Source organism: Oncorhynchus mykiss, chromosome 1, assembly GCF_057628025.1.
Source record: "Oncorhynchus mykiss isolate SJ-2025 chromosome 1, ASM5762802v1, whole genome shotgun sequence".
In the NCBI taxonomy this organism is placed as follows: domain Eukaryota; kingdom Metazoa; phylum Chordata; class Actinopteri; order Salmoniformes; family Salmonidae; genus Oncorhynchus; species Oncorhynchus mykiss.
Genome location: NC_143022.1, coordinates 19834484 through 19857146, shown reverse-complemented (window position 1 = coordinate 19857146; position 22663 = coordinate 19834484). Strand labels below are relative to the sequence as shown.

The following is a 22663-nucleotide window of genomic DNA, read 5'->3' as shown; positions in this document are numbered from 1 at the left end:
GTGATGTATCCTATAAGGAGCATTGGTGGCAAATCTGACGGCCGAACACCTAGCCGCTCGAGAGCAACCTTATCTGCCGTTCTATAAATGATGTATCCGTAATATAGTATGGGTAGGATGGTCATCTGAATTAGGGTTAGTTTGGCAGCTGGTGTGAAAGAGGAGAGATTACGATAGAGGAAACCAAGTCTAGATTTAACCTTAGCCTGCAGCTTGGATATGTGCTCAGAGAAGGACAGTGTACCGTCTAGCCATACTCCCAAGTACTTGTATGACGTGACTACCTCAAGCTCTAAACCATGTGTGGGCAACTAGTCCTCGAGGGCCTGATTGGTGTCACACCTTTTCTCCATCCCTAGCAAACACAGCTGATTAATCAAATTGCATTGTAAACTGAAGATCATGATTAGGTGATTATTGGAGTCACGTGTTGGCTGGGGCAAAACGGTGATACCAATAAGGCCCTCGAGGACCGGAATTGCCCACTCCTGCTCTAAACCCTCAGAAGTAGTAATGAAATCAAACCGAACCACATGACCTTTGTTTTGGAGGTGTTCAGAACAAGGTTAAGGGCAGAGAAATCTTGTTGAACACTAAAAGCTGTGTTGTACAGCGTTTAACACAAAATCCGGGGAGAGGCCAGCTGAGGTATAAGACTATCATCTGCATATAAATGGATGAGAGCGCTTCCTACTGCCTGAGCTATCTTGTTGATGTAAATTGAGACGATTGCGGTGCCTAGGATCGAGCCTTGGGGTACTCCATTGGTGACAGGCAGTGGCTGAGACAGCAGATGTTCTGACTTTACACATTTCACTCTTTGAGAGCGGGAGTTAGCAAACCAGACCAAAGACCCTTCAGAGACACCAATACCAACCCACATGAATGGAACGGTCTAATGCAGTGGTTCCCAAACCTTTTATAGTCCCGTACCCCTTCAAACATTCAACCTCCAGCTGCGTACCCCCTCTAGCATCAAGGTCAACACACTCTCAAATGTTGTTTTTTTGCCATCATTTGTAAGCCTGCCACACACACACACAAATTAATTAAACATAAGGATGAGTGTGAGTTTCTCACGACCTGGCATGTGGGAAGTGACAAAGAGCTCGTATAGTACCAGGGCACAAATAATAATAAATAATTTAGCTCTTTATTTAGCCATCTTTGTTCCTCATAAAATGTGAATAACTCACCACAGATTAATGAGAAGGGTGTGCTTGAAAGGATGCACATAACTCTGCAATGTTGGGTTGTATTGGAGAGAGTCTGCCTTAGATCATTTTCCATACACAGTCAGTGCCTATATTTAGTTTTTGGTTGCAAAGGAGATCAGTGTCTTAACAGCGCGATTTGCCAAGGCTGGATACTCTGAGCGCAGCCCAGTCCAGAAATCGGTCAGTGGCTTCTGATTTAAATTCACAGAACCGCTTGTTGCAATTTCAATGAGACTCTCTTGTTCAGATATCGGTAAAATGGACTGGAGGCAGGGCATGAAAGGGATAACGAATCCAGTTGTTTTTTGTGTCATCCGTTTTGGGAAAGTACCTGCATCTGCGTAATTGCGCATCCAACTCACTCTGGTGCTTCGCTATATCACATTTGACATTGTCCGTAAGATTGAGTTCATTTGCACATAAAAAAATCATACAATGACAAGGAAGAGCTCCAACGTCTTAATCATAGCCTCAATTTTGTCCCACACATTGAATATAGTTGCGGAGAGTCACTGTAATCCTAGATTTAGATCATTCAGGCGAGAAAAAGCATCACCCAGATAAGCCAGTCGTGTGAGAAACTCGTCATCATGCAAGTGGTCAGACTAGTGAAAATTATGGTCAGTAAAGAAAACTTTAAGCTCGTCTCTCAATTTAAAAAAAACGTGTCTACTTTGCCCCTTCTCTGTTGTAAAAAAAGCGTTACATGGTTGCTGTCCATATCATTGCATAATGCAGAAAATACATGAGAGTTCAGTGGCCTTACTTTAACAAAGTGAACCATTTTCACTGTTGTGTCCAAAACATTTTTCAAGCCGTCAGGCATTCCCTTGGCAGCAAGAGCCTCTCAATGGATGCTGCAGTGTACCGAAGTGGCGTTGGGAGCAACTGCACGCGTGTTACCACTCCACTATGTCTCCCTGTCATGGTTTTTGCGCCATCAGTACAGATACCAACATGAGCAGCAGCTACGTTTGGAATTCCCGCGAGAGAGTAACGGTTAATGTGATTGGATGTTAGTTATTTGACTAGGCTACCTGTATTTGATATTGTGGCGTTATTTCGCTGAACACTAGATGGTGTAATTATATTTTTGGCAGTGAAACTTAGCTACTAAGGCAAGAAACAAACCTCACCCAAATGTATAGCCCCGTTGGAAAATAGAACTGGACCGTTAGAAAATGTGAAGGAATTTTTTTGGGGAAAAAACATTTTTTTATGTGAATCACACATGCCGACGGCATTACGCGTACCCCTGGGAATACCTGGTCTAACGTATCAAAAGCTTTGGCTAAGTCAAAAATAGCAGCACAACATTGCTTAGAACTAATGGCAATGGTGACATTATTGAGGCCCTTTTAAGGTTGCAGTGACATATCCGTAACCTGAGCTGAAACCAGATTGCATACCAGACAGAAGAATTTAGACCTCAAGAAAGCTCATCAGTTGATTATTGCCAAATTTTTCCAACACTTTTGATAATCGGAAATTGGCCTTCAACAGTTCAGGATCAACTTGATCTCCCCTTTAAATAAAGGATGCATCGTGGCTGCCTTTTAAGCACTGGGAACCTCCTCAGATAGATAGGAGAGAGAGGTTTGGCGATGATAGGGCTGCAACCTTAAAGAAGAAAGGATCTAAACCACCTAACCCAGATTGTTTTTTGGGGTCAAGTTTATGGAGCTCCTTTAACGCCTCAGACTCCGTGACCGCCTGCAAGGAGATGCTGTGTAGCTGGGCAGGGGAAAAAGACGGCAGAGCATCAGGGTTAGTAGCATTAGAAGGGCTGGAAGATGAGGAAGTCTTGGATGGGCAAGGACGCATGGCTTAGTCAAATAGGAATCCTGACTTAATGAAGTGGTGATTAAAGAGCTCTACCATATGCCTCTAACCTTAACATGCAGACTACACCTGCCACCGGGCGCATGTCCAGCCACACCAGACGTGATCAGGACATGGAGGTTGAAATATCAAAACTAACTCTGAACCAAATATATTAATTTGGGGACAGGTCGAAACACACATGAAACATTCATGGACGTTTAGTTAGCTAGCTTGCTGTTGCGAGCAAATTTTTCCTGAGATATAAACATTGGGTGTTTATTTTGCCTGAAATGTACAAGGTCCTTTTTTAGCTGGATCTTTTGTAGAATATCGACCCATTTTGCGTCACATAAAATTGTGTGTTCTCTAGTCCAAAAATGTATCCACAGATAAAAGGGGAAACCTAGTTAGTTTCTAGTAATTCTAGATTTTATGTGGTGGTTGGGTTGGCAACCAACTTTAAGGTGCATTAATGCAACCGACTGGAGTGTGGACCTCGTTCATCTTTCAATCACCTAGGTGGGTGTATTCTCCTAGAAAACTATGTGGAGATGGGAGAGGCGAATTAAATTATTGAGTAACGTGTGCATTTATTTTGCAATGCTTATGCACACAACACGGCTGATGTTGTCCGCATTTAAGGGACATGGACAGCTGTGATGGAGGGTTTATTCTCCAGGTCTTTCACCGTTTTCCAGAACTGCTTGAGGTTAGACCCTGAGTGCATTTATTTTTAATTTTCCTGAACTACAGCCAGTCAGCCGGAGTATTTGTGTGCCAAGCCTTTAGTCAAATGTAAATTTTTTTTTAAGATGGAGTAAGTCTGCCAGATCACGGTCAAACCAGGGGCTGAACCTGTTTTTAATTCTCATTTTCTGTGTTCATGTTTGTTAACAATACCACTGAAAATATATTTAAAAAATAAGGTCCTAGTATCTTCAATAGAGGAGATCAAGCTGATTCTATACCCCTTTACAGAGGCCAGGTCATGAAGGAAGGCTTTCTCATTAAAGTTTTTCAGCAAGCGTCTATGACAAATCAGGACAGGTCATTTAACTGAGCAGCCATTACGAATACAGGCTTTAAAATAGTGATCAATAAGGTCATTACAGAAAATACCAGACTGATACCTATCAGGATTATTTGTGAGGATAACGTCAAGGAGAGTAGCCTTTTCTGTGTGTTTGGAATCCTACATTGTGGGATTGATAATAATCTGAAAGATTTGGGGAGCAAATCAAATTGTTTGGTGACAGACTTGGTGGAGACAACAGAGAACTGAAGGTGTTCCTTGGTAAAGATTGCCACTCCCCCACCTTTGGAAGATCTGTCTTCAGAAAAAGGTTATAACCAGGAAGGTTAACATCAATGTCCAGAACACTCTTTCTTAACCATGTCTCAGTAATGACCAACACATCTGGATTGGAACTGTGAACCTACACTTTCAATTTATCAATTTTAGGTAATAAACTAGTAGTGTTAACATGCAAAAAAAAACAGGCTTTTACCAGAGCAGAAATCGGTGAAGCAGAAATCATCAGAACACAAGTCAGAATTGGCAGTAGCAATAGTAGGCGGACCAGAGTTTACATGCCCATTTCCAGATATCATCAGCAGTAATACAATCAGGGCACGGCAGAGGAAAGGGCGAGCTCTGCATTGTTGATTTTTTTTACTGACTTTATCATTTGCATCAGATGGCAACAAGATCATATTGTACTGCAATTTCATCAGGTAGCATGAATACAAAGCTGGCGGGAGAGGGTTAGAGTAGGATGGGAGGCCGAAAGACAGAGTCACGAGTGTAGGAACAAAATTTGTCTGTCTTCACGGTCGTTTAAATGAGCAAACTCATTGACAACAAAGTGAACAGGAGTCATTGAGCAAATAGCACAAAGCACAACAAAAAAGTAAAACGGCTTGGAGCCAGCCATTGTAAGTTCAAAGAGTCACTCGCCCCAACAAAATAAGGTGAGAGAGTAGCTCTTTGAGCCCAGTAGGCTATAAAAGTCAGATTATTAATATAGGCCTACTATTTATTAATTTATTTTAAAGCGTTTCTGAGTAAAGCACAAATGAATTGGCCTACATAAAATTCAGAGCAGTCCAAAATCTATGGGTGTGCTGAAGGCATGCGAAAGCTTGGGAGAGAGGGGTGAGTGGCAGGGTTATCTGTACCAGACAGGTGGAGACAGGCCAGGGGAGATGAGGAGCAGATCGCCGGTTGGGATCCAAGCAGCAGTGCAGCAGGCAATGGGAGTAAGTGTCACCCGCTTGGGGGATGCTTTGTCGGGAGGCTGAGTAGAGCTCGACCTTACCCGGACAGGTGCGTGGTGGAGCAGATAAAAACGTCCAAAGCGAAAAGCTGAACGAAAAACGTTAGGTGAAGATAAAACCAAAACACCAGTAAAAATGCTGAATTCCAATCTCAGATCAAACAGCGATTTTAAAGTAAAGAGCAAAAAAGTAAGCACTGCATATGTCCCAGCAGCATTGTGTGCCTTACCCTTTCTTATGAACTGTTATTTTCATCAAATACGAGGGCAGCACATCAGATCTGAACAGGTTGAAGCTAGCATATCACATTCTTTATTCATGACATTTGAATGAAAGCTTAGTGTCATTGTACTTCTCTGGCTCTAATAGGTCAGAACACATTACCGTAAACATTCCAAACACAAACGTTGACTAGCTCGTAGACATCGCCTTTTAAGAGAAGTTAAGAAATGGAGGATGGGACGTATTGGACCTGCTTCCTTTTAAGTGCAAGGGCCTGCTTGGGCCCACAAGGGACAAAGTCCATGGATAAGGTATCATCACAAAGCCAGAACAGAGCTTGCCACCACAGAGAAACGGTGCATCCTAGCACACCTTTGGCTCTTAATCTCTGGACTCCAGTTTCGGGTCTTTTTTGCCCTAGTATTTAACCTCATCATACACTTCTTTACATGTAATGCAGAGCATAATCAATAGGCTTGGGAGTGTATACACTCCATGGTTGATCAACCCCCACAATGAAACCCTTTCTGGTCAACCAGACACAGGAGTATTATTTTATAAAAATTTTATAAAACATTTAATGTCATGCCCATGGCAGCAAAAAAAAAAAGAATAGTACCTTGGCTACCATTTTACAAGGCTCTTACTGTAATTGTGCCTATACACTTGCATCTGCATTCGGCAGTGTTTTTGGGTGATAACTTTCCTGTGGATTGCTAACACACAGCCACTCTCATTTTTCAATTGAATGATTACTTTGCTATTTAAATAACAAGTGGTCACAAATGATTGAGGATTTGACTCAATAATGAATCAGTTTTCTTAATCCACCACCAACAACAATGTGCTGCTGGGAATGAACATGGGTGTATTTTTCAGGTGATAAAATTATATGAACCTCTTCCATAATTTGTGCAATGGATAATGAGTAGTGGAACTTTTAAGGTGATTGTCCCTCAGGTTGGGTGTTGATGGAAGTTGGGTAGGTTGGGTTCTCATGGAAGTCCATTGGAGGTTGGTTGGGTTCTCAAGGAGGTCTATTGGGTGATATAGGGGCGGCAGGTAGCTTAGTGGTTAGAGAGTTGGACTAGTAACCAAAAGGATGCGAGATTGAATCCCCGAGCTGACAATCTGTAGTTCTGCCCCTGAACAAGGCACTTAACCCACTGTTCCTAGGCCATCATAGAAAATACGAATTTGGTATTATTTGACTTGCCTAGTCAAATAAAGGTCAAATACTAAAATATTGTGTTGGGGTCATTCTTGATTGCTGGAAATGTTTTACCAAGGCCTCATCTCCTCAAACTGTGTTTTCAATCATCTGCTCAACATGAGGGGAATTGTACAGTATAGTTCTTCACATTGATGTTATTGTTTGTCCTTGCAGCTCCAGTCTGCTGTAGAGGATTGGTCAAAGGGCAGCATGAAGAGGAGGACCCATGACACCTCAGGCCACCAGGACACTGTCCAAACTCTACCGCCCACCCCAGAGAGGTACACTGCTTCAGGGAAACTAATGTTAGATATTTTACAGCAGGATGGGGGACAGAGCAGTCCCGGCTGATTCGTTTTGGGTTGTGAAAGAGACTGGGTTGGACCTAAAAATATTGGCTTTGTTTTTAGTTGAGTCATAAGATCATTCCAAAAGCTGTTAGTAGATCACGGCATAAATAGGTTTTGGAACTAGCGGTATAGAACCTTAGTTGGCCAATATTATGGTTTGATGCCTTGTGTTTTGGATGTTAAAATGCATATGATGATGTTCTAAGGGTCTTTTCCAGATAACCCCAATGATTAATCAAATGTATTTATAAAGCCCTTTTTACATCAGCAGTTGTCACAACGTGCTTATAAAGAAACTTGGCCTAAAACCCCAAACAGCAAGCAATGCAGATGTAGAAGCACGGTGGCTAGAAAAACAGGAACCTAGGAAGATGCTTGAGTGTGATGTTAATGTAAAGAGACTGATGTAACTGTGGAGGAAAACCCTTCACTAGACAATCTCATCCACCCCGGAGGTCTGAGGCAGATAGCCCATGGGAAAACACTATTCCGTGTGTAATCAAACTGTCTAGCTCCTTCATATGGCACGTTGCACAAGCTAGAGTTTCCCATATATAGCTATAGAGGCAGTTTGTTATTGGAGGGGATAGATTCCGGAAATTCCTTAACTTAATTTACTCTGAACGGATTGACTTGTTCCCCACTTTTTGGGATGTGCTGTGCCTTACTGTTCCAACGTTTTTATCAGGCTGGACGATCAAAATATTGGTCTTTATTTTGATTTTGTTTAAAGATTGTTACCATGGCACTCATTGAGCAGAGTCGGTCTATAAACCCTGAAAATATGTGGTGTTTGACTGGACAGATGAGAACATTTATTACTGTAGGCTTACATACAAAACCCTCTGCCACTTGACATTCACAAAGATTCAACATTCACATCTCAAACTTCTGATCACTAAAACAAAGCATGTTTTATCAAATTCTCCTGCATAGTGGCAGATGTGATCAAATGGCAGATTGTATTTCTGTGTCAAGTCCGAACAACAGGTACTCTTGTAATTATGTTGTTCCTATTAGTAGGATTGGATACATTACTCACCTGTGCCTATTTACAGTCAAACCCAGTGTTTTTGTATTGACTCCTACTGTATGAGTGTGTTGATTGTTTGGTGTTGAGTGTTTGTGTGTGCTGTAGATCCTCAGGTTTCCTGAGGAAGATCCTGAAGAAACGTTCCCATAAAGAAGCTCATACTCCTGATGATGGAGACCTGAGCGACCGAGGAGAAGGTTAGAGGCAATTACTTGGGGCACACCAAATATGTGACCTGACCAGGAAAATCTCTGGGTCCTAGTTCTACAATAGGCTATAATAACTAGAGCGTACATTTTGTTCCTGGTCAAGTCACATGGTAATTCAAAGTGAATCTCTCATATGTTGACATCACTTGATCCTAAATACCCGATATGGCACATTTTCATCTGAAAAAACATCTCTCTTCTCCTTTAAACTCTCTTATTTTTTATTTTTTTATTTTACCTTTATTTAACTAGGCAAGTCAGTTAAGAACAAATTCTTATTTTCAATGACGGCCTAGGAACAGTGGGTTAACTGCCTGTTCAGGGGCAGAACGACAGATTTGTTTGTACCTTGTCAGCTCGGGGGTTTGAACTTGTAACCCTCTGGTTACTAGTCCAACGCTCTAACCACTAGGCTACCCCGCCGCCCCATATGCTGTCAAATTACTTGTCCTTGCCTTTAGTAGCGTATACTGTATAAGGTTGGGAGTTTCTCTGGGACTGTGAAATAAGGTGGTATTTGTGCTAAGATTCCGTCTGTCCTGAAAATGGCAGTGGTCTTACTCATGTAAAGGTGCTGGAAGAAGGCAGTGATGTAGGGGGTGATACAGGGATTTGTTTCTTAAATAAGTTGCTTTCTGGTAAATAATTAGTCAAGTAGGATTAAGCTCTATCATAACAACATAGTTTGGACCTTTCATGTTTTGACTGTGAAACTGGCTCTCGCCTCTTGCTATGGCAGTGCGTCACAGTTTGGCGTTAGAGAGAATTAAGAAGGAGATGTTTTTATCAACAAAGTGATATGAAAATCCCAAAAATGAATTTGGAATCAAGTGAAGTGTTCATTTCCTTGCCAAAACAATATATGTAAAAGGCTCTCAAGTCCCCAAAACGTACATTTTACAGCTTGTTGAGCCTTTTAGTTTTAGACCTTTTATAGCTATCAGATCCTACAGAAAGGTTTAGGATCTCTCTAATCGAAGACAGATTTTTGTCTTTAGTTCCTTCAAATGTTTTTTGCCCAACATCTACTGTAAGGTCAGTGTGTTCAGAAAGTATTCATACCCCTTATTCCACATTTTGTTCTGTTACAGCCTGAATTCAAAATGGATTATGTTTTTTTTCTCATCTTCACACCCCATAATGACAGTGAAAACATATTTTTAGAAAATTTTGCAAATGTATTTAAAATAAAATACAGAAATGTCCCATTTACATAAGTATTCACACCCTTGAATCAATAATTTGTAGAAACACCTGAGTCTTTCTGGGTAAGATTCTAGGAGCTTTCCACACCTGAATTGTGCAACATTTGCCCATTTATTCTTTTCAAAATTCTTCAAGCTCTGTCAAAATGGTTGTTGATCATTAATAGACAACCATTTTCAGGTCTTGCCATAGATTTTCAAGCAAATATATGTCAAAACTCAGCTACTCAAGAACATTCACCGTCTTCTTGGTAATTAAGTCCAGTGTAGACTTGGCCTTGTGTTTTAGGTTATTGTCCTGCTGAAATGTGTCTGGTGGAAAGCAGACTGAACCAGGTTTTCCTCTAGGATTTGGCTGTGCTTAGCTCCATTTGGTTTCTTTTTTATCCTGAAAAACACCCCAGTCCTTAAGGATTACAAGTTTCCCCATAACATGATGCAGCCACCACTATGCTTGAAAATATGGAGAGTGGTACCCAACACTTTGTATTAAGCGAATTGCTTTCAACACTTTGTATTTAGCGAATTGCTTTGCCAATCTTTTTTTTAATATATATATTTTTATTATTTATTTTTACTTCTTTCTCTCCAATTATGTGGTATCCAATTGGTAGTTAGTCTTGTCCCATCGCTGCAATTCCTGTACAGAGAGCCATGCATCCTCCGAAACACAACCCAGCCACGCCGCACTGCTTCTTGACACAATGCCCGCTTAACCCCGAAGCCAGCCGCATCAATGTGTCGGAGGAAACACCGTACACCTGGCGACTGTGTCAGCGTGCACTGCACCCGGCTCACCACAGGAGTCGCTAGTGCATGATGGGACAAGAACATCCTTGCCGGCCAAGCCCTCCCCTAACCCGGACGATGCTGGGCCAATTGTGCGCTGCCCATGGATCTCCCAGTCGCGGCCGGCTGCGACAGAGCCTGGACTCAAATCAAGATCTCTAGTGGCACAGCTAGTGCCTTATGCCAATTTATTTTGTCAGTATTACTTTAGTGCCTTGTTGCAAACAGGATGCATGTTTTGGAATGTTTTTTTAATTCTGTACAGGCTTCCTTCTTTTCACTCTGTCAATTATGTTAGTATTGTGGACTAACTACAATGTTGTTGATCCATCCAGTTCTCATATCACGGTCGTTAAACTCTTTAAGGTCACCATTGAACTCATGGCGAAACCCCTGAGTGGTTCCCTTCCTGTACGGCAACGGCATTAGAAAGGACGGTTGTATCTTTGTAGTGACTGGGTATATTGATACATATCCAAAGTTAATAACTTAACTTCACCGTGCTCAAAGGTACAATGCCGTTCAAAGGTTTGGGGTCACTTACAAATGTCCTTGTTTTTGAAAGAAAAGCTAAATAAATTGTCCATTAAAAATAACACCAATTCATCAGAAATACAGTGTAGACATGGTTAATGGTGTAAATGACTATTGTAGCTGGAAACGGCTGATTTTTAATGGAATATCTACATAGGCATACAGAGTCCCATTATCAGCAACCATCAATCTTGTGTTCCAATGGCATGTTGTGTTAGCTAATCCAAGTTTATATTTTTAAAATGTTAATTGATCATTCGAAAACTCTTCCAATTATGTTAGCACAGCTGGAAATTGTTGTTCTGATTTTAAAGCAATAAAACTGCCTGCCTTCAGACTGACTAGTTGAGTATCTGGAGCATCAGCATTTGGGTTCGATTACAGGCTCAAAATGGCCATAAACAAAGAACTTTCTTCTGAAACTCATCAGTTTAATCTTGTTCTGAGAAATGAAGGCTATTCCATGTGAGAAATTGGCAAGAAACTGAAGATCTCATACAACGCAAAACACCAGTTTCAACGTCAACAGTGAAAGAAAAGCTTCCCGGAGGCAACTCCGGAATGCTGGCCTTCTAGGCCGAGTTCCTCTGTCCAGTGTCTGTGTTCTTTTGCCCATCTTAATCATTTATTTTTATTGGCCAGTCTGAGGTATGGCTTTTTCTTTGCAACTCTGCCTAGAAGACCAGCATTCTGGAGTTGCCTCTTCACTGTTGACGTTGAGACTGGTGTTTTGAGGGTACTATTTAATGAAGCTGCCAGTTGAGGACTTGTGAGAGGTGTCTGTTCCTCAAACTAGACACTCTAATGTGCTTGTCCTCTTCCTCAGTTGTCCACCGGGGCCTCCCACTCCTCTTTCTATTCTGGTTAGAGACAGTTTGAGCTGTTCTGTGATGGAAGTAGTACACAGCATTGTATGAGATCTTCAGTTTCTTAGCAATTTCTCGCATGGAATAACCTTCATTTCTCAGAACAAGAATAGACTGATTAGTTTCAGAAGAAAGTTTTGTTTCTGGCCATTTTGAGCCTGTAATCGAACCCACAAATGCTGATGCTCCAGATATTCAACTAGTCTAAAGAAGGCCAGTTTTATTGCTTTAATCAGCACAACAGTTTTCAGCTGTGCTAACAAAATTGCAAAAGGGTTTTCTAATGATCAATTATCCTTTTAAAATTATAAACTTGGTTTAGCTATCACAACGTGCCGTTAGAACACAGGAATGATGGTTGCTGATAATGGGCCTCCGTAACAATGTCTACACTGTATTTCTGATCTATTTTATTTTAATGGCCAAATTTTTTTTACTTTTCTTTCAAAAACAAGGGCATTTCTAAATGACCCCCACACTTTTTAACAGTAGTGTATATTCAATGTCTGCTTTTACATTTTTACCCATCAACCAATAGGTGCCCTTCTTTGCGAGGCATTGGAAAAATGTCCTGGTTTTTATGATTGAATCTGTGTTTGAAATACAGATATGACTGTCATTAATAAATCATGTTAAACACTATTATTCCACACAGTGAGTCCATGAAACGTATTATGCAACTTGTTAACCAAATGTTTACTCTTCAACTTATTTAGACTTGCCATGACAAAGGGGTTGAATACTTATTGACTCAAGACTTTTCAGCTTTTCATTTTTAATTAATTTATAAAATAAAATAAAACATTATTTGACTTTGGCATTATGGGGTATTGTGTGTAGGCCAGTAACAAAAATATCTACAATTACATTTGTTTAAATGTAGGCTGTAACACAGCAAAATGTGGAACAGGTAAAGTAGTGAATATTGTATATAATGATGCTTGAACATATTGACAATTCTGTCTCTCTTTGTCTCTCTCTTTGTTTCTGTGTCTCTTTGTCTCTGTCTGTTTGTCTGTCCGTCTTCGTTCCACACAGCCCTGCCTCTCTCACAAACATCCCGCTCCCACCCAGACCCTGCTAGTGGAGGCCGGGCAGTGAGCCAGAACCCCACCATCAAGATCAGCCGGGCCACGCATGTGTCAGAGCAATGGAACGCCTCTCTGGAGAGGGAGATTACCAATGCCAACGAGCTCCGACACCTGGACGAATTCCTGGGGAATCAGGTCCAACCATATTCTGATTAATGTTACAGATAAAAGCTAACTGAAATGAGAGTTGATCTCAGTCACACACCTCTTGTAGTTTTCAGGTGCATAGAGGAGAAATACACTTATAGTGTGCTCCACAATATGTTTAAGGGGATAGTTTGGGGTTTTGGCAATGACGCCCTTTATCTTGTGTTAGTGCTAGCTTAGATAGTTAGCGTTGGCTCATGAATCTACCCATAATCTCCTTCCTACTGGACACATATATAGAAATGGTATCCACAAGTTCATCTGGCTCTGGGGAAGTAGATAAAGGGCTTCCAAAAATCCCAAACTATCCCTTTAAACTCCCGCTCTCTCTCTCTGTAGGTGAATGACTTCCGCTCCAGAGGGAAGCAGTTGTCTGCCACAGAAAACATCTTCATCACAGCCACCATGCAGTTCAGAGAGACCATCAAGGGCATGTACTCTCTCCCGGTGAGTGGCGGAACGCAAGGCCTATAGATATGGAAGCTGCTTTATCAATTGAGTGACTCCCGTGTATGGATGATAATTGCTTTATTCCCCTATCTCTTTCTCTCACCCATGGTGGACAGACACACCATATTGGCTACAAGGGTCTGATGCGTGGCTACCAGAAGAGGGTAATCAGCCTGGCAGGAGAGAAGCAGAAGGGAGAGGTACAGCTGGTGGTCAACCTGTTCCAGTCAGTCCTGGACGGCTTCATCAGGGGAGAGATCAAAAAGGAGGAGGCAGAACCAGCCAAGGTGAAGGATTACCCTGCATTTTTGTCATAGGGCTATTATTGTAGTAGGCAACTCCAAGCACCCTGGTTTATGCTGTAACACTTGGCACAAACAACACTTTCGTAGCATGTTATGCCGCGGAGCTGAGCAGACATTAACAAACCGAGCTCTTCAAAGTTATCCTATTATTACCTAAATATCAACGTTGAAGCAATATTCTAACATTGGCTGATAAACTGTTAAGCGCTTACCTTCCCAAGGGCCATGGACCTCAATCCGAGAGGCAAGAAGGATGACCTAAACTATCATTCTATCAGAGATCGACATTTCTCTCCTTGCTCAACCTCCCTTGCCTGTCAGAGGAAGACAGAGCGCACCTGAGTGAACAGTTCTCAGTCCCTGAATTGTTGGTGGACATTAAATCTTTACCTTCTAATAAATCTCCTGGCTTCCCTCCAGAGTTCTATAAAGAACTCAAGTGGCTGTTGGTCCCCTACCTTATGGAGGTACTTTAAAAAGCCGGGGAGGTCAACTGCTTTCCAGAGTCTTTCACTCAAACTGTGATTACAGTAATTCACAAGGAAGGGGAATCCCCGCTAAAGTGTGCATCCTATCGACCAATCTCTCTCCTTAAAACAGATTGTAAACTGGTCACCAAGATGCTATCTAAGAGACTGGAGTCATGCCTCCCCCTGTTGGTCAATCCAGATCTTACTGGATCCATAATTAATAGATTGTCCTCCAATAATCTCAGAAGGTTCTTTGATATAATTCACCTTACAAAAAAATAAATAGCTAGTGTCACAGTCTCCCTCGTTGCCAAAAGGGTATTTTAATAGGGTCGAATTACCATATCTCTTCGCGTTTTGGAAAAGTTCCGTTTAGGCACCGTGTTTGTAACCTTGATAAAATCACTCAACAAATCTCCTAAAACTAGTATTGCTACGAATGGGATTACTTCCTCTTTCCTTATCTTTAGGGGGAACAGATATAGTTGCCCTTTTAGCCCCCACCTCTTCACCCTTGCCGTTAGAACGGGCCCTGACATACATGGCTTTGAGATGGGCCCCCATACCCATAAGTTATCTCTCTTTGAGGACGACCTTATCTTATTTCTAACAAACCCAGCACATCCCCCCTCACTTATAGAACCTATTACAGTATTTTAGTTCTTTCTCTGGATATAAGTTCAATTTTGATTAAAATCTTACTGTTGTCCGTCTTTGACCATCATACCATTAAGCATCAGTTGTCTTTTAGACGGTCGCCTATGGGCTTCACATAGTTGGGTAGAATGGTGGATGGTAACCTGAAGAACCTCTAAACGCAATCTGGCTGGCTTGTTGCAAAAGGTGGAGGGTGACCTGTGTAAATGGATGGACTTGCCTCTCACTCTACTGGGTAGAATTAAAATGAATATCCTGCCCAGAATTCTATATTTGTTTCAATCTCTCCCCATCCCTGTATCCGCAGCATTCTTTTCCTCTCTCGACAAGCTGACCAGACAGTTTGTGGCACGGCAAAACTCCTAGGGTTAGCCTGGACAAACTGACCCTTGATTACAGTCAAGGGGACATAAACCTCCCTAATTTCAGAATATATTACCTGGCTGGTTGAACATGGTTCCCAATCAAGCAATTTTCAAAGGTTTTTCAAGAATAGTAACTTTAGACCATGGTCTGATAAGGTAATCACTCTTCTAGAACATTTTTATGAGGGAATTCTTATGCCCTTTGAACAGCTGAAACAGAAATACAACTTCTCTAACAAGGACCTCTAGTTACCTACAACTATTACATTTTATTAGGGTGAATCTCAAGGGCCAATGGAACCTACTGAAGATGTCACCTATTGAACAACTTTGCCTTGCAGACCAACCACTGTTCAAGACCATTTCCTGTGTTTACGATGCTCTTATGTCATGACTACCACTGCCTGAGCTAGATAAACCCCGACTTAGATGGGAAAAAGATCCTGGTATTCGTCTTGATGAGGGACTATGGAGTGACCTATACCGGGATGGTGTTACGTCCACATTAAACTCCAGATAGACTGATCCAGTTTAATTTCCTCCATCAGCTCTATATCACCTCATCTACATTGCACAAGTTCAACCCTGGTATCTCCCCCCCCCTACGTTCAAAACTACACGCTTTCTGGCAAGGGGTAAGCGATACCGTATCCTCAATTCAGGAGGCTGCATTGCCTTTAGACCCGGAGGTCTGTCTACTGGTTAACTTCACTAATTCCAATCTTAGGCAAAGTCACACTAATAATGCTAGCAGAAATGGTGCAAGCAATTGGCAAAAAAATTATTGCCTTGAAATGGAAATCAGATAACCTGCCTGCCAGTTGCAATGTGGCTATCTGAAGTTAATAGTTGTATCCCACTGGAGAAAAGGACATACTGCTTGAGGAATAAGTCAGAGACAATTTATAGAATTTGGCAACCCTTTATTGATTATATGGAGAATGTCCACTCACATAACACTGTATAATCCTCATGTAATGTTTCACACGTAATGTATTAAATGTACTGTAGCCTACTGGTCCAATGTCTCATATTTAGTTTTGTTTTTCTATTGCATTTACATTTTTGTCTGTTGTCTTCTAAGTTTGTCACTTTGTTATATTGTTGTCTGTCTTATTTTTGTTTTGAATGTTCTTAATTGTAAAATGCAAAAAATAAAATATATCATTGTTTTTTTAACACTGATTTTTGGTACTGAATACATGGATATTGATTATTGTCCGTCTTTATGGATTCAATAAATTAAATATTGATGGTTTTGTCTGTATTTCAGCCTGCTAAAGCGCGGAAGAAGAGGCGGAAAAAATACAAGAACGTAAGTACAAACTAAGGGCCGATCCTTAAACCTGTCCACTCTTTGTTCTCTATAGAAATATATGTATTTTATGAAATGATTGGACACATTGATACATGTACACAATGTATGATTGTTTAGATGGAGAACCCCCTGGACCATGTGTTCAGCACGTACCAGGTTAACATCATGCAGTCGTGTGACCAGTGCAACTCCTATATCGGGGGCATGGAGAAAGTCTACATGTGCAGCTGTGAGTACCACACACACACACACACACACACACACACACTCTAGTAACAACTAATATAGGTGTATACATATATATACATTTTTTTCACCTTTATTTAATGAGGTAGGTCAGTTGAGAACAAGTTCTCATTTACAACTGCGACCTGGCCAAGATAAAGCAAAGCAGTGCGACAAAAACAACAGAGTTAGACATAACAAACGTACATTCAATATCACAAAAGAAAAATATATGCACAGTGTGTGCAAATGTAGAAGAGTAGGAAGGTAAGGCAATAAATAGGCCATAGAGACGAAATAATTACAATTTAGCATTAACACTGGAGTGATAGATGTGCAGATTATGTGCAAATAACAAGGATAACAGTCTCCAATGATTGATGTGAATGCTGATCATGCTTTAAACATACATAACGTGAAACATTATAACATTATATTCTGGGTCGTCATGGATACAAATGTTAATAGCCTCCCATTCTGGTTTTATTCTTCCAGATTGTAAGATGGTGTGCCACAAGAAGTGCCTCTGCAAAATTGTCACAGACTGCTGCACGTTTTGTGCCAAAAAGGTGGGCATTGACCTCACGTATTTGTAAACAACATTGACATACTTCCATGGTTTAGGTGTGAATCTTAAATATGTATTGGTCCCTAGGTTACTATTGACTAACATATCTGACTGTTGGTGTCTATCTGTGTGCAGAGTGACGAGGAGTCGGGAGGCCTGCACTTTGGGGTGCGCTTGTGTCACCTGACCAGTGAGGACAACCCCATTCCCATAGTGCTGGAGATGATGCTGGAGCATGTCGAGATGAACGGCCTGTTAACGGAGGGAATCTACCGCAAATCAGGCTCCGCCAACCGCATGAGGGAGCTCCACCAGCTAATGGAGACTGGTGAGGGCCAGCCCATAATATTATAAACAGTAAACCAGAGAGCTGCTAAGATCTTGATGGGTAACAGTTCATTTGAGGGGTGTACGGAAGACTTAACATTAAGCACCTACACAAGCACAAGAGTAGTTGTATTTTTCAAGTTTCATCGTGCCCATGTAGATCTTATTTATGACATAAGTATACCTCTTCATGTTCCCATTCCATGACCTGTCTAATGGTTGATGTTGTGTTGTGTGGCAGACCCCCACGCAGTGTGCCTGGAGAACTACCCCATCCACACAGTGACAGGGCTGATCAAACAGTGGCTGAGAAAGCTGCCTGACCCCCTCATGACCTTCACTCATTACAATGACTTCCTTCGGGCCGTGGGTGAGTCCTGTTATAGCTCTGCATCACTCTTCTCCATGATCAAGGGAGAGATGGCTACTCTTGTTCATTTTGGATTGTGTTATATAATATACGTCCACAAGGGGGAGTCCCTATATCAGCCCAGGTGGGTTATCTTCTCCTTGGTATGTTCTACTAATCTACAGGTAAATGCCAAAATAAAGAAAATACTTGAGTAAATGAGGGATACAATGTATATTGAAATCAGGTGTGGTTCCTGAGTTAATTAAGCTATTAAAACATCCCATCATGCTTAAGGTCCAGCTGACCATTTTTTTGGCTACCAAGGCTAGAGATCTCTGACTTTGAAAGAGGGGTCTCAAAGTAAGTTTAAAGGGTGTGTGTGTGTGTGTCTGTCACCAGATCTCAACCCAATTAAACACTTATGGGAGCGGCACCTGAGACAGTGTTATCTGCCACTTTTGACAAAATGACAAATTGTGGAAGAATGGTGTCGCATTACAGTTCCAGACACTTGTAGAATCTATGCCAAGGCGCATTAAAGCAGTTCTGGCAGCTTGTGGTGGCTCAACGCCGTATTAAGACACTTGATGATGGTGTTTCCTTTATTTGGTCAGTTACCTGTATTCCACTGAATGTTGAAATGTGTAATATTGTCGACTGTCAGCAATCCCTACATCGTGCCGTTGTTGTTGATCCTAATTGTGTTTTCCTCATCTCTCAGAACTTCCTGAAAAGCAAGAGCAGCTACATGCCATCTACAAAGTGTTGGAACAGCTCCCCACCGCATGCTTCAACACCTTGGAAAGACTTTTCTTCCATCTAGTCAAGTACATACTCTTCATGGCTGGGGCAATATTGCTGTGTGTATTGCTATATATAATATTCCACACGAGTAATATTTTTCTCTCTTCCAGAGTGTCTAAAGATGAGTCTCACAACCGCATGTCTCCCAACTCCCTGGCCATCGTGTTTGCCCCCTGCATCCTCCGCTGCCCAGACAGCGCTGACCCACTCATGAGCATGAAGGACGTGGCCAAGACCACCACGTAAGTATCTCTCTGATCACTGCATAGACAGAAACCACTGTTGTGTATAAAACATTGTTTTATTTTTAGCAATTCAGTTTAAATCAATTTAAATTTAAAAAATCCCGCAATAAGAATAGTCCACTGGATTTTATTGATCTCAACCCTAGTCTTTGCTGTTATCAAGTTAATATTTTGTTCAGGCAACTAGGTACGACCCCCACTGTACAGAAACCAATGCAGTGCCTTTACCACAATAGAGATTCTAACTAGCAGGTAATGTCTCTGTGTCCCAGGTGTGTGGAGATGTTGATCAATGAGCAAATCAGACGCTACAATGAGAAGTTGGAGGAGATCGAACAGCTGGAGCACGCTGAGGCGCTGGCCGTCAACCAGCTCAAACTCAAGAGACAGAACACGGTGAGGACTATTCTACATGGTCTGGTCTGTCTGGACACTACCAATGGTTGGGGCCAATTCAGGAAACAAACTGACATTTCTATTCCAATTTTCCTCAATGCTTCTCTATGTCGCTTTCTGAATTGACTGAATTGGAATGGAATTGATCCCAACACTGACACTTACCAGGTCCATAGACTCAGTAGACAGACCGACCATAGTCACCAACTGTATTTACTACATACTGTAGGGCTGTACTACGACACTCCTAGTCCAGTAAGGCTGCAGGTTTTTGAGTGTCAGTGTATTGTCCAATATCCACCATGGCTTACTGCTCATTGTTTTGTGGTTCTCCTTTTTTTTCTTCAGCTGCACTGGCATTTGCCCCTCAGGGTTTCTGCTCCTTACAAAGGAGTGGTGGTATGTATCCACGTTGCTCTGGTCCTCCTGGTAGCTAGATGCGGTTTGTCTTAACCAACCGTCTGTGCATGACTTGTAGTAGTCGATGACCCGCCACCCATCCCTCTCTCCTCTTCATGCTAATTGGTGGAATACAGTGGTATACAGTGCTGCAGTGGTCTCCCAACTATGTTTCTGGAGAGCAACTGGGCAGGCTTTTGTTATAGCCCAGCAGTTACACACCTGGATCCAGGCGAAGACAATGATCAGTTGATTCTCTGCTAGGTGTGTGTTAGTGCTAGGTGTGCTGTCAGTGCTAGGTGTGCTGTCAGTGCTAGGTGTGCTGTCAGTGCTAGGTGTGCTGTCAGTGCTAGGTGTGCTGTCAGTGCTAGGTGTGTGTCAGTACTGCGAGAACAAAGGCCTGCATACCTACTACTAGTACCTTTAATAGTCTAGATGTTAGACCCCTGTTATACTGCATGTTGGTTTCAGCCCTCAGTATCTGTGATGTGAAGGTTCCTCAGAGTGACGGTGTGGGTTGATGTTGGTCTTTTCTACATGTGACTTGTTTCTGGTTTGACTAGTATTTGGTGACATTAATTCTTGATCATAGCCCGCTTGTGCTGTATGGAACATATATGATTCCCCACTGTACAACTTCAGGATTGGATGGAAGGTTTGTGGATTCTCCCTGTTAACCGGAAGCAAGCCTTATAATTGACATGGGAATGAGTTGTCTTCTTGATGATGTCTTTTAGTCCTGGAGTAAAATAACCATTGCTTTGATTTGCAGACTCAAGCTTCATTCAATAGTAAAATCGTTATAAGAACCCTCACTCCAGATACTGACATGTTCCTACATGTTGTGTGGTTGAATAACAGTTTCATAGTGTCTGTTTATCCCTACTCATCATGACAAAACCGCCTGCTTTCCTCTAGTTACCATAGCTCACTGGAATGACACAGGCATGATATTAATAAACACTATGCATGATGATGTTACACAAGCACCCCCACCCCATCCTCTAAACCAGTGTGGTATGGACTTGCTACTTGTTGAGGTGCCATGAGTAACTGTGTGTGTGTGTGTGTGTGTTCTCTCCTAGGTGCATGAGAAGAAGTGCTCTAACTTGACGGTGGTCCCTGAGAACGATGAGCCACTGGACTCTGACACGGAGGCTGAGAAAAACCTGATGGAGCGCATCAAGTCTATAAAACAAGAGAAGTAAGAACTGAACAGAGGGCCTGATTCACCACTAAATTCAGCAGATACACTACATGGTCAAAAGTATGTGGGCACCCCTTCAAATGAATCGATTCAGCTTTTTCATCCACACCCGTTGCTGACAGGTTTATAAAATCGAGCACACAGCTATGCAATCTCCATAGACAAACATTGGCAGTAGAATGGCCCGTACTGAAGAGCTCAGTGACTTTCAATGTGGCACCGTCATAGGATGCCACATTTCCAACAAGTCAGTTCGGCAAATTTCTGCCCTGCTAGAGCTTCCTCGGTCAACTGTAAGTGCTGTTATTGTAAAGTGGGAATGTCTAGGAGCAAAAACGTCTCAACCGTGAAGTGGTTGGCCACACAAGCTCACAGAACGGGACTGCCAATTGCTGAAGCGCGTACCGTGTAAAAATCATCTTTCCTCGGTTGCAACACTCACTACTTAGTTCTAAAATGCCTCTAGAAGCATCATCAGCACAATAACTGTTCGTCGGGATTCCATGTCCTAAGATCACCATGCGCAATGCCAAGCGTTGTGTAAAGATGGCCGTCATTGGAATCTGGAGTAGTGGAAACGCCTTCTCTGGATACGCTTGTATCACACTCTGGCCGTCAGATGGACAGATCTGGGTTTGGCGGATGTCCATGAGAAAGCTACCTGCCCGAATGCATAGTGTAAGGTTTGGTGGAGGAGGAATAATGGTCTAGGGCTATTTTTCATGGTTCGTGCTGGGCCCCTTAGTTCCAGTGAAGGGATATCTTAATGCTGCAGCATACAATGAGGTGTGAGTCTAGACTGTGGAAATCCACCACTAAGGACTCAAACTAAATAAAGCCATCTTTATTATTATGGCTGTAGAGGTTCACAAGCTCAATACAAACTTGATAAAAACTCTGAAGTGGAGGTTCCCTTTCAGTCCTTTTATACTGCTACACTAACAAGTTATAAGGATGTTTGTTCCTGTATTTGACTGATTTATTCCACTTCTCTTGTCCCAAGATAAGGTTCTGGACGTACTGCCAATTTGCTTATGAGTGATAGTGTGGTTTCCTCCTTTGTGCAATCATCCAGTCACTGGCATGAACCCAACCAAGACAGGTTATTACAAAAGCAGCATTGTGCTAATCTTACGATTATATACAAACAAGAACATTTCCATCACAGCCCTTTCTGTTTCAGCATGACAATGCCCCATGCACAAAGTGAGGTCCATACAGAAATGGTTTGTCGAGATTGGTGTGGAAGAACTTGACTGGTCTGCAGAGAGCCATGACCTCAACCACATTGAACACATTTGGGATGAATTGGAACGCCTACTGCGAGCCAGGCCTAATTGCCCAACATCAGTGCCCGACCTCACTAATGCTCTTGGCTGAATGAAAGCAAGTCCCCGCAGCAATGTTCCAACATCTAGTGATAGCCATGAAGTGCTTTGAAAGGCTGGTCATGGCTCACATTAACACCATAATCCCGGAAACCCTAGACCCACTCCAATTCGCATACTGCCCCAACAAAAGAAACACCTATGTGAGAATGCTATTTATTGACTACAGCTCAGCGTTGAGAGCACCAGCTATTCCGGACGACTGTGTGA

The 22663-nt window shown here is 42.0% G+C and overlaps 1 protein-coding gene across 12 annotated transcripts in view; it reads left to right on the top strand.

Annotated features, from left to right (window-relative positions):
* LOC110498717 (unconventional myosin-IXb) overlaps positions 1–22663 on the top strand; it is a 115048-nt gene that overhangs the window by 83750 nt on the left and 8635 nt on the right. For 7 of the 12 annotated variants that reach the window (XM_090198450.1, XM_090198733.1, XM_090198798.1 and 4 more), the window contains 14 exons: positions 6928–7034; positions 8242–8333; positions 12778–12965; positions 13317–13424; positions 13544–13714; positions 16498–16539; positions 16660–16771; positions 17263–17336; positions 17471–17663; positions 17904–18032; positions 18736–18841; positions 18929–19060; positions 19336–19459; positions 20944–21062. In XM_090198450.1, the coding sequence (XP_090054576.1) occupies positions 6928–7034; positions 8242–8333; positions 12778–12965; positions 13317–13424; positions 13544–13714; positions 16498–16539; positions 16660–16771; positions 17263–17336; positions 17471–17663; positions 17904–18032; positions 18736–18841; positions 18929–19060; positions 19336–19459; positions 20944–21062 (1697 nt within the window). Of the gene's footprint in view, positions 1–6927; positions 7035–8241; positions 8334–12777; positions 12966–13316; positions 13425–13543; positions 13715–16497; positions 16540–16659; positions 16772–17262; positions 17337–17470; positions 17664–17903; positions 18033–18735; positions 18842–18928; positions 19061–19335; positions 19460–19807; positions 19859–20943; positions 21063–22663 lie in introns of all 12 variants that reach the window. The other 5 variants (XM_021575515.3, XM_021575380.3, XM_036960161.2 and 2 more) reach the window with 1 other exon arrangement.